A 19,177-nucleotide genomic window follows, 5' to 3' on the forward strand; every position below is an offset into this window, starting at 1 on the left:
AAACATACAGTATGTAAATATGTGTCTGCTCAATGGATCAATTTACCCTAAAATCCTTCTTTACCAAGGAAACCTACATCTTTTTCTTAATCACTTAAACTCCAGTTTTGAAAGTATTAAAACAGCATTAAAAGGAGCAAATTCTTACCAAGCAGCAAAAACAAGTATCCATTATCCCAATCATCTGAGGTAAAGATAGATCTTTAATTTTAATGATGCCATCCTTAAAAAGAAAAAAACATGTGAAAGCGATAGATTATACAAACAATAGATACGTCATTCTTTGCACAGCAGAAAGGGAATTTTAAAGAATACAACATTAATTTAATTTTAAAAGTTCATCAACCATGATATTTGTATTTGGTTGGTTTTGTTGATCTAGGACCCTATAAAATTAATAGCAATGAAAAACGTGTCACTAGTCTTTTGTGTACTTTTACCCTATACTCTTTTATTATGTAGGGTAAAAGTATATATACATGTACACTGTGTTTCTCAAACTAGGAAACCCGACTGAAAAGGGGGGTCTCAAGCCTCTTGTAAAGGAGTTGAAGTATTGCTGCTCTTACTTCTGTGCTGCCTTCAGAGTTGGGTGGCCAGAGAGTGGCAGCTTCCAGGTCTGAATGCAGTGCTGCAGTGTTGCATAGTACGGTATTGCCACCCTTACTTCTGTGCTAGTGCTGCTGTTGGCACTGCATTCAGAGCTGGGTGGCTGGAGAACAGCAGCTGCTGGCTGGGAATCCAGCTCTGAAGGCTGCACTGCTCCTGGTAGCGATGCTGCCTTCAGAGCTCAGCACCCAGCCAGCAGCTGCCGTCCTCCAGCTATCCTGTTCGGAAGCCAGTGCAGAAGTAATGGTGGCAATTCCATTACATCCCCCAACGCCCGCACACACAATAGATCTGCAACCCCCTTCTGGGTCGGGACCCCCCAGCTTCAGAAGTGCTGACTTAAGGGCTTTACTTTGTATTTTGCCATTTTTCAATAAATATTCATGCTTTGTTACAACGCTGTGAAATTTGAGATTTAAACATCTGAAATAATGAAATTCAAAATTTTTAAAATACTATGACCATGAAATTTACAAAAATGGACTGTGAATTTGGTAGGGCCCTATTCATGACTGTGGAAACCACACCTTTGGAATTATGAAGATTTTTGCAGTAGATATCATGGTGATGAGCACATTACAAAAAAAAAGTCACACTGATAGGTAGAAATAGACAAATATATCTCAGCAGTTTCATTCTAGCATCATTAAGCAGCCTGTAGAAGTTATAAAACTGGTTAAACTAACATTTAAAAATATGCACCATAGATGCAAAAACTGGATTAACAAACAAGGGCCAGTCTTATAAGAAACTTCATGCGTGCAAATGCCTGCAGAGAGCTCCACTGACTGCAGGATCAAAGCCTAAAAGATGATACCTTACCAGTTAGGAAGCCATTTGTTCAATGCACCCAAATCCACATTTTGAAAAATCAGGAAGGTATTCTTAGAGCTGCTTCTCTTTTGACTCTTTCAAAATGTTTGCTTTTTCTTATCTAACTACGGTGACTGAATACCACAAGATGGATGCAGAATCTTTCAATTTTACTTCATCAGTTCAATTTGAGGACATCAGTAGTGAAAGATCATCATCAGAGTGCTGCTCCATGGCCTTTGTTAAATTACTTGGCCTCCGTCCAGTTCCTAGTGAACAGGAATCCACATGATCAAATCCAGTGTCAATTTACAATATCAGTAGAGAGACCAAGTACTGAATGGGCAAGGAGACTGAAATATCCTTTCAGCAGAAAGGACTAGATAATCTAATAAATCTTCATCTCAGAAGCATACAATTGGGAAGCATGGGGAAACTTATATTGCAGTTATCTGTATTGTACTTATTCTGTAGATGAATAGGGCTTCAAATTCTAAGGCATGTTATTTTTTCTGAAAATATCTGAAGGGAAAATATCATAATACAAGTTCTCTATTAAATGTTGAAACATTCAGTCTACATAGGTCATTGATGTGATTGTTGAAGTTGTGCATAGCTATGATTTATTAAAACTCTACTTTTCTTTTTTAAGGCAGCATTAACAGACAATAAAAAGGAGAAAAGGAAGGAAGGAAGGAAGGGACACCAACCTTGATAGCTTGCTCAAAGTTAAGAACCTTTCGATTAACTTGGTTTCCAATCATGCCAGCATCCATCTTGGGATCCATCATTTCAATAGCAGACATGGCTTCAAAAAGACCAAAACTAAGGACAACAATGAAAAGCAACAAACACTTAGTATACAATCATTTAATTTGCACAAAGCAATGGATTTCCACACACTATCATCAGGCACCAGCATCAAACTATTAAATACTGAGACACTGACAAGTGATGTGTTTTGAGCTTGCCATTTGTCAACACACTAGCTAAGACTGTCAAGAGTGACTAGTGATGTTAGGTGCCCAATCTGAAGAGTGACTAGTGATGTTAGGTGCCCAATCTGAGGAACCTTATAAGGACCTAATTTTTATGGAGTCTCAAGTCCTCTTGAAAATCCTGGGATTTATTTTAAACTGAAGAGCACTTCTTTAGCCAAATACCCAATTACTAAGTATCTGTGCCTACGTGTATGTACCTTCACACACACACAGAGACAGAACTCATAATACATATCGTCCCCTTAGAGACCGACCATTATGTATATCTGATAGCTTTAACTGATTTTAACTAAAACAAACTGGTCTTGATTATGCCACAACCAGAGAAAACATTTACGTTTCTACCCCGACAAATACAGAATTCATGTTTTAAGCTTCAGTTTTATTTTTAAACAGTTTAATAAAAATCATGCAGAAACAATCCAGTTTCTGACACTATATTCTGTTGCTGTCATAATGATTAATCCTGCTAATAAATGTGTAAGATAACATTCAGGTTAAAGCTGGTATATGGAAAACAACAGACAAGGCCTCAACTTTGGCATATAATCTACTCAGCAAGCCTGGTGCACAGCCTTCAGAAAGTAGAAGCCACACAAAATACTGCTGCAAAACGTAGGCCGATGCTTACTTCCTACTGACTTTAATGATTTGATGTATAATTTTTGTACAAAAATATTATTTTTGAAGCATCTGATATACATTTGACTAATAATGTTATCTTTGTTAACATGGTATTAACACCTGAAAAATATTTTTCTGACAAGATAAAAATACTCAGATGGTTGAAAGTTTCATGGAAGTGATTTTGACATCAGTGGAATCTAAGCACATGTTCATTCAAGTGCTTTGCTGAATCCAAACCTCAATCCTGTCATCCTTACACTATATATTACCCATTATTTATGTTAAAATGACAGTGACATTTTAAATGATAGATTTCATGATTTTAAGGAAACAAAAGGAGTGAGAGCAGCAGAATAAAGAAAACTTAAAGAAAAAATATCAGACTTTAACAAACTCAGATTTCCTAAGTAAGGTCCATGAGAAGAAAATCTAAGGGAAGGAGGACTTCAGAAGAGCTGTCAGTTTCTCAAGGAGACAATATTAAAGGCACAACTGCAAATTATTCTGATGCAAAGGAAATATAGGAAGACTAGTAAGAGGCCAATATTGCTCCACCAGGAGCTCTTTTATGACCAGAAAATCAGAAAGCACTCCTACAAAAAGTATAAAAAGATTGCATATAAGGACAAAATCAGAAAGACTAAGTATCTTGTTGGTCACTAAATACTAATATATATTACTCCCATCTCAAAAATTATATCCCAATGGGATACTCACAGCTTGTCATGAAGCAGTTCTCCCAACTTCAATTCTAGAAGGAACACAACAGGACAAATCATTAATTTGGATATTACTCTAAAGCAGCTCATCACAGATATTTAACCAAACAGCTTGCTCGACTGGCTAATCAGGCTTTACCTTACAAAAGAAGGAGATACAGAAGAAAGGCATGCATTGTTGCTCTTTGATGTATATTATGATGCTGAAGGCAAAATATAATACCAAATGTGACAGCGTGACACAAAGATCTCTTAATGCAACTGTCAGAGGACACAGGGATAGATGGGTCCCCTGGATTCACCAAAAGAATGTCATGTAAGGTCGCCAATGAAAGCCTATGTCACACAGGTCATCATAATCATTGTGAGCTATATGTATAGAAAAAACATGAGGAGTTAGGAATATATGTTGCAAATCATGTTTCTAAACCTTGCAGCTAAAGGCAGGATACTCTATGGTAGTGTGCCTAGAGACAAACTTCTCAAGATAGGTGGTGGGAGACAACAACTCCTTGGTGAACCTCACAGTAGAAATCTATTACCACAAAGAGGCAAATGCTAATGAAGATCTGACAGAGACTATAGAAGGAAACTAACAAGAAGAGGTAAACAGTGCAGGAGCGATGGGAAAATCATGTTTTCAAGTGACGGTCAAAGGTCTGGTCTATCTATGGGAGCAGAGAGGCGTTCTGGCATCTTTCAATCTGTGAAGACAGGTTGCCAGTAAGATTGATTTTATGAAAAGGGGATCTCAGCCATTCTTAACTCAAAACGCTGGGAATCTTGTAAGCTGGTGCATGCTATTCCTTTGGAAGCATAGATTCTGACAGTTCTGTGAATGTTCAGTGGAACTGGAGCTGGGCACTCCAGAGGAATACTTGCAGAACTTGGGGGTTGGTGTGTGGCTCTCTCTAACCTGTACAGAGACAGCGAGGCCTCTGGAGACTTGAAGGATAGTGCTTTGTGTTGCCAGAGGCTGATGGAGTCAGGGAGCTGAACAACAGAAGGCACAGACAAGACTTCCACACACTAAGTACAGGTGGTAGCGAGGTGCCTCACAACCAGGGTGCCCCTTGGAAGTGTCAGAGACAGATAATGGCAATTTCCTGCAAATATCCTCATAAAACCTTATTGAATTAAGTTTAAGTAACTTTGGGATCCATTGCATTAAATGCAAAGTTCATATATAATTGTGGTCTGGATTGTACGTAACCTCTCTAGGGAACGGATGTGATGTGAGACGTGGGGGTCCAAAGGACTATACTGAAAATATACCAGACAAAAATGGACTCTGAGGACAGTAAGTGCATTTCCAGGGAAACGCCTAAGGAGAGATTAATGTACATTCCTACCTCCGGTTATGCAAAAACCCTTCCACCCTGAAGAGAGGGTGATTGCTGATTATCTGTTCCCAGAGGTTGGAGATCAAAGGCCTGAGCTGTATAAAGAAACAGGCTGACCTGTTGGTTAGGAATCTGAGATAGTTATGAACTTGTAACAATGGAGAAAACCCAGTTGTGGATTTTCAAAGACTGACCTACTAGAGCTCAAGGGTGGAGTTGGGGTGACTTCTGGTAAGCTTTTTAGCATGCATGTAGGTTCTTTTATTATTTTTAATATGTTTTACTTGTAATGGTTTTACCTTAAAAATAAATGTGCTTGCTTAGAAAGAATTGCGTGGTAACTTGTAACTGCCGGCAATTACACTGTTCATAGCCACTAGAGAGAAAGCAAAAGCACAGATGCTGGCCTGTTTAGGCAGTCTGGCTTGCTGGAAATATATCAGTGTAAATCAGGGAGTTGTGCAGCCCTAACATCCCAATCAGGAGGGAAAGACACATGTCTCCTCCCAAGAGGAGTGATGGCTGGGAGTACCCTTGGTGGACTAAGAGAGGAAATACAGGCATAGTTACCATGAAATGTGACACCACCTGCTCAATGCCATCACCCAAGGCACTCCCTTTGTGCCATTCCAACAATTCAAAGGGAACTTAAAATTGGTCTAAGACAGCATTTGAGGATCCCCCTTCTAGATTAGTAAGGAAATCCTCATATGGTGCATGCAAAATAATGTGTGTAACATACTGGTAGAAAGTTATTTTTGATTTAATGTTGCACCAAGGGTCAGTTTAAAAATTACGCACAAGGCAAATTAACTCTGAGTAGCAATCTTAACAGTAACTGGAGGTATTTTTCTCCCAATAACCTGAACGTATTACCTCTCATGAGAAACTTATCGGTTTTGATTCAATTGCAGAAATGAATAAAAATCAGCACTGGACAGTCGATTTCTAGGATACAGGACTGTGTTCAGTCTAGATAAATTTGACAGTTCCAGGAAAACAGGAGACAGGTCCAGTATGGATAAACAAGATTTCCCAGTAGCAGCCGTGTTAGTCTGTATCCGCAGAAAGAACAGGAGTACTTGTGGCACCTTAGAGACAAACAAATTTATTTGAGCACAAGCTTTCATGGGCTATAGTCCACTTCATCGGATGCATGCCACCCAATGAAGTGGGCTGTAGCCCACGAAAGCTTATGCTCAAATAAATTTGTCTCTAAGATGCCACAAGTACTCCTGTTCTTTTAACAGAATGAGAAAAACCATAAGGAGGAAAGCAGCCTGAAAAAAGGAAGGAGGTTTATATCTTCTGAAGAGGGTTGCTCATCTCATGGACCCCAATCCCACTATAAACTTGACACAGGCAGACTCTTGAATCTGCATACTTCCAATAAAGTCAATGGAGTCTACCCGTACTGAGCTCATTGCAGGAGTGGAGCCTTAGACTAGAAGGCAACTTCAAGAATTATGGTTGGGCTTCTTAAAAATTGGAATCCTTAAGAGTCTAAGAAGTACAACTTACCTCTACAGGCCTCTTCAAATTCCTGGGTAATATCGATCCAGTTTGTATTACCCTTTTCCATCTTGTCAGGTATATTGAGCTCCCATCCTGAATCATCATCTTCTACTGAAGCTTTCATAACCATAATATTGTACCTATAAATACAAATCATAGATCAAGAATAAACTATAGAAAGTATTTAATGGGAACCAATGCTTATCTTGCATAAGGAAAAAAAATGAACTAGTCAGATGTAAATTCAAAGGGCAACATTGAAGGTTCAACAGCCCATAATTTGACAACTCCTTTAAAAAGGATGTTATCTCTTTCAAAATTTCCCCTGAATAGATTTTACTATATAAACTCAAAAACCAGGACTGCAAAATGTTAATATCACTACTCCTTGACTGGACAACCATTAATAAAGTTACATACTCAACCTGAAAGACAATCAATTTTTAAAAAAAGCTTAAAGGAATTTTGGGTATTAAACATTTAATTTTTGAAGTTTTATAATAAGCAAAAATCTCTCTCTCTCTCTCTCATTGCTATGCGAAAGACCCAAAACAAGAAGAATCTGTGAAACTGACTACAAACGGAACACAGTCAGGTGTACAAAGTAAGTCACTTTTGCAGTAATAGTAATCTTCGTGTAACTTGCAAGCACATTCAGACTCAAATATTATTTTTAAACTGTGCGTCATAAAAGATAACCTATTAAGAATGAATTAAAATATTAGTCGTGTGTCTGAAAAGGCCTGTAGGCTTCCTTCCTACCTCTTTGCTTGTTTTACTTTAGATACATCAGAAATGTCAAGCCTAGTCTTCCCTGGTTTTGCTGGAGTTCCTCTGAGAGGTATGGATGATTCTCAGCACTAACATCCCTCAGTTAAAAGCTACGCTGGACATTTAGTGAAGATGTCCCGTAAATAATGTTAGTCACCTAAGAACCAAAATTCAAGAGTTTTAAAACAGGTAGTTTAAAAGCCCCTTCCCCTTTCGATTGCTATGTCCTAATAAGGAGGAGAGGATGGAAAATGATAAAATACAGGAAGATCTAATGAGAAACAGACAAATGAAAAAAAGTCCCATTCCATTATGTCATGCAATAGGGGACAGCCAAAAAATGACAAGTTTTTAAAATGCTTATATACCAATGCTAGAAGTCTAAATAATAAGATGGGTGAACTAGAGTGCCTAGTATTAAATTAGGATATTGATCTAACAGGCATCACAGAAACTTGGTGGAATGAGGATAATCAATGGGACACAGTAATAGCTGGGTACAAAATATATCAGAAGGACAGAACAGGTCGTTCTGGTGGGGGAGTGGCACTATATGTGAAAGAAAGCGTAGAATCAGATGAACTAGAAATCTTAAATGAACTAAATTGTACTATAGAATCTCTATGGATAGTAATTCCAAGCTTGAAAAATAAGAATATAGCAGTAGGGCTGTATTACAGACCACCTGACCAGGATGGTGTAAGTGACTCTGAAATGCTCAGGGAGATTTGAGAGGCTATTAAAATTAAAAAACTCAATAATAATAATGGGGGATTTCAACTATCCCCATATTGACTGGGTATACATCACCTCAGGAAGGGATGTTGAGATAAAGTTTCTTGACACCTTAAATGACTGCTTCTTGGAGCAGCTAGTCCTGGAACCCACAAGAGGAGAGGCAATTCTTGATTTAGCCCTAAGTGGAGCACAGGATCAGGTCCAAGAAGTGAATACAGCTGGACCACTTAGTAATAATGACCGTAATATAATTAAATTTAACATCCTTGTGGCAGGGAAAACTCCACAGCAACCCAACACCGTAGCATTTAATTTCAGAAAGGGGAACTACACAAAAATGAGGAGGTTAGTGAAACAGAAATTATAAGGTACAGTACCAAAAGCAAAATTCCTGCAAGCTGCATGGAAACTTTTAAAGACACCTTAATAGAGGCTCAACTTAAATGTATATCCCAATTTAAAAAACATAATAAGAGAACCAAAAAAGAGCCACTGTGGTTAAACAACAAAGTAAAAGAAGCAGTGAGAGGCAAAAAGGCATCCTTTAAAAAGTGGAAGATAAATCCTAATGAGGAAAATAGAAAAGAGCATAAACTCTGGAAATGAAGTGTAAAAATATAATTAGAAAGACCAAAAAAGAATTTGAAGAACAGCTAGCCAAAGACTCCAAAAGTAATAGCAAATATTTTTTTAAATACATCAGAAGCAGAAAGCCTGCTAAACAACTAGTGGGGCCACTGGATGATCAAGATGCTAAAGGAGCACTCAAAGACGATAAGGCCATTGCGGAGAAACTAAATTAATTCTTTGAATCGGTCTTCATTGTTGAGGACGTGAGGGAGATTCCCAAACCTGAGCCATTCTTTTTGGGTGACAGATCTGAGGAACTGTCCCAAATTGAGGTGTCATTAGAGGAGGTTAGAACAAACTGATAAACTAAACAGTAATAAGTCTCCAAGACTTGATGGTATTCACCCAAGAGTTCTGAAGGAACTCAAATGTGAAATTGCAGGACTACTGTCATCTGTAACCTATCATTTAAATCAGCTTCTGTATCAAATGACTGGAGGACAGCTAATGTGATGCCAATTTTTAAAAAGGGCTCCAGAGGTGACCCTGGCAACTACAGGCCTGTAAGCCTCACTTCAGTACAGGGCAAACTGGTTGAAACTATCATGAAGAACAAAATTGTCAGACACATAGATGAACATAATTTGTTGGGAAATAGTCAATGTGGTTTTTGTAAAGGGAAATCAGGCCTCACCAATCTACTAGAATTCTTTGAGGGGGTCAACAAGCATGCGGACAAAGGAGATCCAGTGGTTATAGTGTATTTAGATTTTCAGAAAGTCTTTGACAAGGTCCCTCACCAAAGGCTCTTAAGCAAAATAAGCAGTCATGGGATAAGAGAGAAGCTTCTCTTATGGATTGGTAACTGGTTGAAAGATAGGAAACAAAGGGTAGGAATAAATGGTCAGTTTTCAGAATGGAGAGAGGTAAATAGTGGGATCTGTACTGAGCCCAGTCCTATTTAACATATTCATAAACGATCTGAAAAAAGGGGTTAACAGTGAGATGGCAAAACAGTGAGATGGTTAACAGTGAGATGATACAAAACTACTCAAGATAGTTAAGTCCCAGGCAGACTGTGAAGAGTGACAAAAGGATCTCACAAAACTAGGTGACTGGGCAACAAAATGGCAGATGAAATTTAATGTTGATAAATGCAAAGTAATGCACATTGAAAAACATAATCCTAACTATACATATACAATGATGGGGTCTAAATTTGCTGTTACCACTCAAGAAAGATCTTGGAGTCATTGTGGATAGTTCTCTGAAATCATCCACTCAATGTGTAGCGGCAGTCAAAAAGCAAACAGAATGTTGGGAATCATCAAGAACAGGATAGGTAAGAAAGAAAATATCATATTGCCTCTATATAAATCCATGGTACGCTCCCACCTGGAATACTGCATGCAGATGAGGTCACCCCATCTCAAAAAAGGTATATTGGAATTGGAAAAGGTTCAGAAAAGGGCAACAACAAATGATTAGGGGTATAGAACGGCTTCCGTATGAGGAGCGATTAATAAGACTAGGACTTTTCAGCTTGGAAAAGAGGTAACTAAGGGGGGGACATGATAGAGGTCTATAAAATCATGAGTGGTATAGACAAAGTAAATAAGGAAGTGTTATTTACTCCTTCTCATAATACAAGAACAAGGGGGCACCAAATGAAATTAATGGGTAGCAGGTTTAAAACAAACACAAGAAAGTATATTTTCAGCCAAAGCACTGTCAACCTCTGGAACTCCTTGCCAAAGGTTGCTGTGAAGGTTCAAAAGGGACCTAGTTAGATTCATGGAAGATAGGTCCATCCATGGCTATTAGCCAGGATGGGCAGGGATGGTGTCCCTAGCCTCTGTTTGTCAGAAGCTGGGATTGGGTGACAGGGGATGGATCACTTGATGGACCTTTGGTCTGACCCAGTACAGCCGTTCTTATGCTCAGCCTTCCCTCTCCAGCTTTGGTGCTGCCACCATTTCACTAGTTCTCCAATAATCGTGGGGGGCAGAGAATGGGTGGGGGAGAGCGGGGGAACTGTTAAAATAAATAAATGAAACCAGATCTTCCTTACAGAAGCGAACAGGAGATACAGAGGCCGATTGTTTTCCCCTGTGACACCAGCGCCAAGCTGCTGCAGGTCCCAATGGGAGGACACCACGGGGGGTAGCACTGCCAGCGGTGGGGATGAACGCAGGCGCCTCCGCCGGCACCCCAGTGACCCTGCCCTGGCCCTGTCGGCCCCGCGCGGGCAGCTCGCAGGCCAGGCGCCGCAGCGGCCGCGGCACGGGGCAGCGCAGCGGCTGGCCTGGCGGGGGCCCCAGCAGGCAGGCCTGCGAGGGACTCCGTACCACACGCGCGCCCAAGCCCGGCCCAGCCCACGAGTGGCCCCTCCCACGCCGGACAGGGGGCTTCACCTCTCGGGGCCGCGCGGGGCCCTGTGCGGGTCACGCCCCTGTCACCTCACCGTGCCCGTTGCCTCCGTCTCGCGCAGCAACCAGCCAAGGCACCCCCTTCGTTCGGAGCTCGGCCCTGCTGCTGCGCATGCGCAAAATCACCCCGGGCTCCTGGCAGGGCGGCATTTCACGAGCAGGTTCTAACGCATGCGTGCACAAGCCTCCACCTCCCAGGAGGCCCGGCGTGGGTGGGGTGTAGCCTGCGGTTGCTCATGCGCAAACCCAATAAACTGCCCCCGGGGAGCTTAGTTTACTATGAACAGGGGACGGACGGAGAGGGGGGGGGTGTGGCTGGGGGAGGAGGGGTGAGGAGTGGGACTCCTGCACGGTGCGGTCCGGCTCGGACCCTGGCCGGCCTCCTTCTTTGCACCTGGGCGAGTGAGTTTGCTGCTCCCCCCGCGGGTCTATAGGGTCTATATGTACTGTGCTGTCCTCTCCTCCCTCCCAGACTTTGAAGGCTGTAACGTAAAACTCTGTTCTTGACGCATCGTCCCACAAGCCTTCAGTTTTCCCTAAATGATGCTCCTGTGTTATGCTTATAAGAAGCACACAGGATCTTTATAGGGAAGAAGGCAGCACAGTACATTTATTGAGAATACAAGTTAGCCTATGCTTTTCAATCACACACACATGCTCTCTTTGTGTCTCTCCTGCCAGTTGATGTGTATAGTTACCAGTCCAGAGTATGGATCAATCTAATGGCCAGCCAGATTGGTTGTAGAGAGGAGCAGGACTCTGTCAGGGGTGATCCAGTGCTCCTGGAGTGTGGCAAGATGAACCCAAAGTCCCATGGCCAAGCACCTTGTTCTTATAGTCTTTTTTTCTCTTTTGAAGTCTATGGATGTTGCTGTGTCAGTTTGTGACCAGTTACTACTTAACTGGTAAAAAGAAAAGGAGTACTTGTGGCACCTTAGAGACTAACCAATTTATTTGAGCATAAGTTTTCGTGAGCTACAGCTCACTTCATCGGATGCATACTGTGGAAACTGCAGAAGACATTATATACACAGAGACCATGAAACAATACCTCCTCCCACCCCACTCTCCTGCTGGTAATAGCTTATCTAAAGTGATCACTCTCCTTACAATGTGTGTGATAAGCAAGTTGGGCCATTTCCAGCACAAATCCAGGTTTTCTCACCCTCTGCCCCCCTACACACAAACTCACTCTCCTGCTAGTAATAGCCCATCCAAAGTGATCACTCTCTTTACAATGTTTATGATAATCAAGGTGGGCCATTTCCAGATTATCATGCACATTGTAGGGAGAAAAGGAGTGCTTGTGGCACCTTAGAGACTAACCAATTTATTAGAGCATAAGCTTTCGTGAGCTACAGCTCACTTCCTCAGGAAGTGAGCTGTAGCTCACGAAAGCTTATGCTCTAATAAATTGGTTAGTCTCTAAGGTGCCACAAGTACTCCTTTTCTTTTTGCGAATACAGACTAACACGGCTGTTACTCTGAAACCTGTCATTGTAGGGAGAGTGGTCACTTTGGATAAGCTATTACCAGCAGGAGAGTGAGTTTGTGTGTGTGTGTGTTTGGGGGGGGGGTGAGAAAACCTGGATTTATGCTGGAAGTGGCCCACCTTGATTTTCATACACATTGTAAGGAGCGTTGTCACTTTGGATAAGCTATTACCAGCAGGAGAGTGAGTTTGTGTGTATGGTTTTTGGAAAAAGGGGAGGAGGGGGCTGAGAAAACCTGGATTTGTGCTGGAAATGGCCCACCTTGATTATCATACACATTGTAAAGAAAGTGGTCACTTTGGATGGGCTATTACCAGCAGGAGAGTGAGTTTGTGTGGGTGGGGGCGGAGGGTGAGAAAACCTGGATTTGTGCTGGAAATGGCCCAACTTGATTATCATACACATTGTAAGGAGAGTGATCACTTTAGATAAGCTATTACCAGCAGGAGAGTGGGGTGGGAGGAGGTATTGTTTCATGGTCTCTGTGTATATAATGTCTTCTGCAGTTTCCACAGTATGCATCCAATGAAGTGAGCTGTAGCTCACGAAAGCTTATGCTCAAATAAATTGGTTAGTCTCTAAGGTGCCACAAGTACTCCTTTTCTTTTTGCAAATACAGACTAACACGGCTGGTACTCTGAAACCTACTTAATTGGTGTATCTTTTGATGTAAAAAGAACAGGAGTACTTGTGGCACCTTAGACTAACAGATTTATTAGAGCACAAGCTTTTGTGAGCTACAGCTCACTTCACCAAATGCTGTAGCTCACGAAAGCTTATGCTCTAATAAATTTGTTAGTCTAAGGTGCCACAAGTACTCCTGTTCTTTTTGTGGGTACAGACTAACACAGCTGCTACTCTGAAACCTTTTTGATGTAAACATTCCAATACACCTCTGAGAGGGTCATCATGTCCTGGTTCCAATTTAATCAATTGTCCTGTCTTTAGGGGTGCCAGCCTTCACCTCAGGGTCGTCAATCTGCCTTTCCTTCAATATGGAAGTGCTTTGATGATTCTCTGGTGTCGTTAAATCTTTTTACTCCTTCCTTGACCATCTGGCTATAACAATGGCCTTTGCACCTTATTTTTTCCTGATGCATATATTCCTCATTCACACAAACAGTCGTTTTACAGAGACCTTTGAGAATTTATTTTGAATCTCCTTAACATAGACACAATACAAGATCCTGTCTCTTACTTACTAAACCTTAAAACAAAGAAATGTATATTTAACTAGAGTGCCTAATTTGTAATACATATAGGAAACTGTAGAAGGGTGGTCACCTCCTCCTGTCCTGAAGGGCTTAAAACAGCCCAGGGGAAGGCTGTGGCTGGGGCAAGCAGCCTAGGCTGAGTGGGGGGGAAAAGGCTCAGCTGGGCCCATGCCCCAATCAGGGCCTAGCTGGCCCTTATAAGAGGGCAGTGGGCCAGGAGCATAGAGGTGCTCTCTCTCGGGCCTTTTAAGAGGGAGGGACCTGGCTGCTATGAGCTGAGTAGGGTACCTAGACTGGAGCAGGGCTAGGGGAAGGCCAGAGGAGCTGGGGAGATCCGGCCTGGAAACCCCCAAGGCTGCAGGCCTAATCTAAGGCCAAATAGGTACTGAGGTTGCAGGGGGCAGCCAAGGAGAGGCAGAGGCAACAGTTCCAACCCCCCCTGCCTGTGATGACTGCCTTGTACACTGCAGTCTGCCCCAGTGAACAGGGGCTAGGTGGTGACTGGCAGTAGCCATATAATGAGGTGAGGTGGAGTTGGGGGTTCCCTGGGGAGGGGAGACCCAGAGACTGTGGGGTACTGCCAGGGGGCAGCCTTCAAGGGAAAGGGCACCATGGTCCAGGAGGGACACGGGGCCAGTGAGAGGAGAGACACCAGCCGACAGAGGGCGCTCCGGAGGCTGGCGAGCTAATTCCCTGTACGACTAGCAGGAGGTGCTGCAGGGGTGAGTCTCGCATCGCTACAGAAACCATAGTAGACATCATAACTTATCCTAAAACAAAAGAGTGACCATAATCAGTCATAAGGATTGTTCTGGTCTGTCCCTGCCTTAACATCAGCACAGCCACTGGCAGTCTGTCAGGTACATTTCTACCAATGTTCCAGAGTGTCATTCCTTTCTGCTATTCAAAAAGAGTGGCTGGCAGGATGAAATCAAATCATACATTAAATTCTCATAGTACAATTATAAAATCCTGCTCCTACACCTGCAATGGAGTTCTTACTGCCAAATTTAAGTGGGAAACCTCCATCCAGCAGCATGTCCCCATCTTCCTGCTTTATTACAAGCCCCAGGATGACGAGAGCACTAGTCATTTGCTGCTTTGAATTAGAGTAGATGGTAGATTCTCTGTAACTTGGAAGTCTTTAAATCAAGATTTGAGGACTTCAGTAACTCAGCTAGAGTTTGAGTCTATTACAGGAGTGGATGGGTGAGGTTCTATGGCTTGCAATATGTGGGAGGTCAGACTAGATCATGATGATGCTTTCTGGCCTTAAAGTCTATGAGAGCCAAAGGCTACAGCTCCTTCAGCCTGTGTATTACTATTATTATTTCTCATGTATTCCTAACAGAGGAGGGAGTGATGCCTGTAAATCCATAGCACAACCATGAGCACTTGAACCCAGATCTGTGCGTGATCTGTAGCCATCCCGGGATTCACCCAGTCATCAACATTTTGATCACTTGGTCCACCAATAACACTAGGTACTTCTATGGACCTGTCCATCTGACAACCTCAAACCACTTTACAAAGTTAACATTAATGGATTTATGTAAAGCACCTATCAAAGTGTGATCATATTATAATAGTAAAGATGAAATAAACTGTATCCTTGTCTAGACTCTCGGCTGAATCATGGAATCATAGAAATGAAGGTTTAGAAAGGGACCTCAAGAAGTCATCTAGTCCATTCCCCTGCGCTGAGGCAACAGTAAATACATCTAACCCGTATCTGGCAGATGTTTATGTAAGCTGCTCTTAAAAACCGTCAAAGACAGGGATTCCACAATTTCCCAAGGTAAAATGTTTCAGTGCTTAATTATTCTTATAGTTAGAAAGTTTTTCCTAATATTTAACCTAAATCTTTCTTGCTGCAAAATAAACCAATTGCTTCTTCTCCTACCTTCAGTGGATATGGAAAACAGTGGATCCCTATTGTCTTTATCACACCCTTTTACATATTTGACGACTGTTACTGTGTCTCCTCTCTAGACCGGTGATTTTACAACCTTTTTTCATTTGCGGGCCCCTAAAAATTTTCAAATGGTGTTGCAGATCCTTTGGAAATCTTAGACATAGTCTGTGGACCCCCAGGGGTCCATAGATCACAGATTGAAATAGGATACATTAACAGGAATGTCATATTAGAGCGGGGGTTGGCAACCTTTGGCGCGCAGCCCATCATGGTAATCCACTGGTGGGCTGCAAGATGTTTTGTTTACATTGACCGTCCTCAGGCACAGCCCCGTGCAGATCCCAGTGGCCACGGTTTGCTGTTCTCAGCCAATGGGAGCTGCGGGAAGCGGCGCAGGCCATAAGGACATGCTGGCCGCCACTTCCTGCAGCTTCCATTGGCTGGGAACAGCAAAGTGCGGCCACTAGGAGCTGCAGAGGCTGTACCTGTGGATGGTCAACGTAAACATAATGTCTCGTGGCCTATCAGCGGATTATCGTGGTGGGCCGTGTGCCAAAGGTTGCTGACCCCTGTATTAGAGAGACAATGTGGGTGAGGTAATATCTTTTATTGGACCAACTTCTGTTGGTGAGAGAGACAAGCTTTTGAGCCATACAGAGCTCTTCTCTTCAGGTCTGGGAAGGGCAAGGGACAAGGTGGAACAGATTGTTTAGCATAAATAGTTAGCACATATTATAAAGGGACCATTTAAGATAGAGTGGCCCGTTAACACTCTGCAGTCATAGAACAAAAAGATAGAGTTAGGGGGTTACCTTGAATTGTCCTTTACAATATATGCTAGCTACTTATGCTAAACCATCTGTTCCACCTGGCATTTTGCTGTGATGCTGGGAGTACTCTTCCCAGACCTGAAGAAGAGCTGTGTGTGGTTCTAAAGCATCTCTCTCACCAACAGAAGTTGGTCCAATAGAAGATTACCTTTCCCACCTTGTCTCTCTAATGTGACATTGCAGTTAATACACCCCAGAATATTTGCCTTTTTCACAACAGTGTCAGTGTTGACTCAGGCTTGGTCTACACTACAGAATTAGGTTGATGTAAGGCAGCTTATGTGAACCTAATTATGCCAGTGTCTACACTAGAATGCTGCTTTTATGGGAGTAAGTGGCCTGCTACACTGATATAATAACTCCACCTCCACAAGAGCTGTAGTGCTTATGTCAGTGTAGTTAGGGCGATGCAGTGTCCCTGTAGACACTTACATTGGCTGTCATTCTTGTCAGTTTCAGGGCTGCCTCCTGCTCAGAGCAGCAGCTGGGGTCACAGCTGGAGCCATGAAACCCACAAGAATGTTAGTTTCACTTCTGGTAGGCTCCAAAGCCTAGTGCTGGGCTCACAGCTGGCCACCCCCCACCCCAGCTGTCACCCGGGTGCCCCGTTTACAGCTGGAGCCACCACCCCAGGGTGACAGCCCAAGCTGTGAGCCCAGCACTGGGCTCAATTTCACAGCAAGGAGCCTCCAAATTGTGAAATTGACATTCTTATCAGTTTCACAGCTCCAACTAGGAGCCCCATACTGCTGCTCTGAGCCAGAGGGAGCCATGAAACTGACAAGAATGTCAATTTCACTCCTGGTAGGCTCTGTGCTGTGAAATTGAGGGGGCATTAGGCTTGCAGCTTGGGCTGTTACCTCATGGTGGGTGGGGGCTCCATTTATGAGCACCACACGACTGTCAGTGCTTCACATTCGGCTGTCAATGCCCACAATGCCTGACTTCAGTCAGTGCTAGCACTCCTGGTGTGGACACCAACAGTTGATTGAATTACTGTGGTGGCTGTAGGTCTACCTAAATTAAGTTGACCTAATTTTGTAGTACAGACAAGCCCCCAAATTCAATTTGTGATCCACTATAACCCACAGATCCTTTCTGCAGTAGCACTGCCTAGCTAGTTATTCCCATTTTATATTTGTTCATTTTTTTTCTTCCTAAATATAGTACTTTGCACTTGTCTTTATTTAATCTCATCTTATTGATTTCAGACCAATTCTCCAATTTATCAAGATCATTTTGAATTCTAACCCTGCCCTCCAAAGTGCCTGCAACCACTCTGAGCTTGGTGTCATTTGCAATCCTTTTAAGTGTTCTCTCTACTCCAACATCCAAGTGATTAATGGAAATACAGAATAATATTAGACCCAGGATAGTCTTCTGCAGGCTCCCATGTTAAAAATTGGTTCAGCTGCACCCACTGCTGACACCTGTTGACAACAAGCAAATTTTGTAATGTGAACAAGGCAGGGAGATGCTACTAGAAAATAGTCATATTTCCTTTGACATGGAGATGATGACTGTATCCAGCTCAATACTCTGTTGTAAGGCGAGATCGTTGTTCTTGAGTCAGTTTACTCAGGTCCTGTTTCATTATTTTATTTTCTGTTACTAAAGGAAAATTAGTTTAGCTTTCTTGTAGAAGGAAATGTTTGCTTTTTGACCCAATTTCTTGTTTACTGGTACAATTCCACAAGTGTGGAAATCTCTCTCAGTATCAGATCCCAGACTCAGATCAGTTTCGTTTTGCTTCTGATGCATTTTGCTATGCTTTGCAGGATTCATGTTTTCTTTCCAGTGCTGTTAGTTCTATTTAATCAACCCCACCAGCCAGAATTGTGCAGCATGCTGTGGTCCTCAGAAGCAGAATGTCTGTTTCCCATCAATATAGAAATATGTCTGTGCCCATGAACAGAGGCAGGGAAGAGGGTTGTGGGGTTTTTTTGTTTTTTTTTTTGGCAAAGGGTTGAAGAAATATGGAGGAAGCTGGGAAAATAAGAAGCTAGAGAGAGGCAACATCCAAAAATAGAAATTTCTTGAACATTGAGAGTTAAAAGAATTATTTAGAGGAAAAAATAAAGAAATTTAAGTACTGAACATTATGTAAGATCTAGAATGAGAGAAAACAGAAAAAGAGGAAGGAAAATATACACCAAGCCATAACATGTAAGGAAATAAAATGTAAAGGAAGCAAGATGAAAAGGAGAAATCATAAGTAAATTTTATAAAAATGAAATAGAGTGTAATGGTAAAATTTGACTGAGCTACACCCAAACAATATTGATTTTATATGTTTGAACCAAACAGACTAAGTTTTAGTTTTGTTTTTTTTAATATCCTTCCCACAGCAATGTCAGTGCACAGAATGGACACCAGGCTCTTCCATTCCTCTCCGTTATTTGCTGCTGCTTCCATTTGCTCTGTGGACTTGAGATCAACTATCAATGAGATCAACTATTCCTGCTAAGGATTCTTTTTAAGGTTTCTCTTGGCACCTTTGTTTCTTCTTACCAGGTGATCTCCACTTGATGACTTCATGGGGGAGTCTGTGTTGGCATCTGGAGTACATGCTGCAAATATGCCGAGAGCT

General features: G+C 42.1%; 1 protein-coding gene across 2 annotated transcripts in view; it reads right to left on the minus strand.

The window, feature by feature from the left end:
- Nucleotides 1-11,284, minus strand: part of NAA35 (N-alpha-acetyltransferase 35, NatC auxiliary subunit) — a 48,081-nt gene extending 36,797 nt beyond the window's left edge. Inside the window, exons 1-5 of one of the 2 annotated variants that reach the window (XM_084628246.1) lie at nucleotides 11,171-11,284; nucleotides 6,634-6,767; nucleotides 3,768-3,801; nucleotides 2,133-2,247; nucleotides 149-223 (exon numbers count right to left, since the gene is read on the minus strand). In XM_084628246.1, the coding sequence (XP_084484372.1) occupies nucleotides 149-223; nucleotides 2,133-2,247; nucleotides 3,768-3,801; nucleotides 6,634-6,757 (348 nt within the window). In that variant the 5' untranslated portion in view covers nucleotides 6,758-6,767; nucleotides 11,171-11,284. Of the gene's footprint in view, nucleotides 1-148; nucleotides 224-2,132; nucleotides 2,248-3,767; nucleotides 3,802-6,633; nucleotides 6,768-11,120 lie in introns of both variants that reach the window. The other variant, XM_084628247.1, reaches the window with a different exon arrangement.
- Between the last annotated feature and the right edge of the window lie 7,893 nt (nucleotides 11,285-19,177).

The sequence above is a fragment of the Lepidochelys olivacea genome, assembly GCF_965140295.1.
Source record: "Lepidochelys olivacea isolate rLepOli2 genome assembly, chromosome: 5".
NCBI lineage: Eukaryota > Metazoa > Chordata > Testudines > Cheloniidae > Lepidochelys > Lepidochelys olivacea.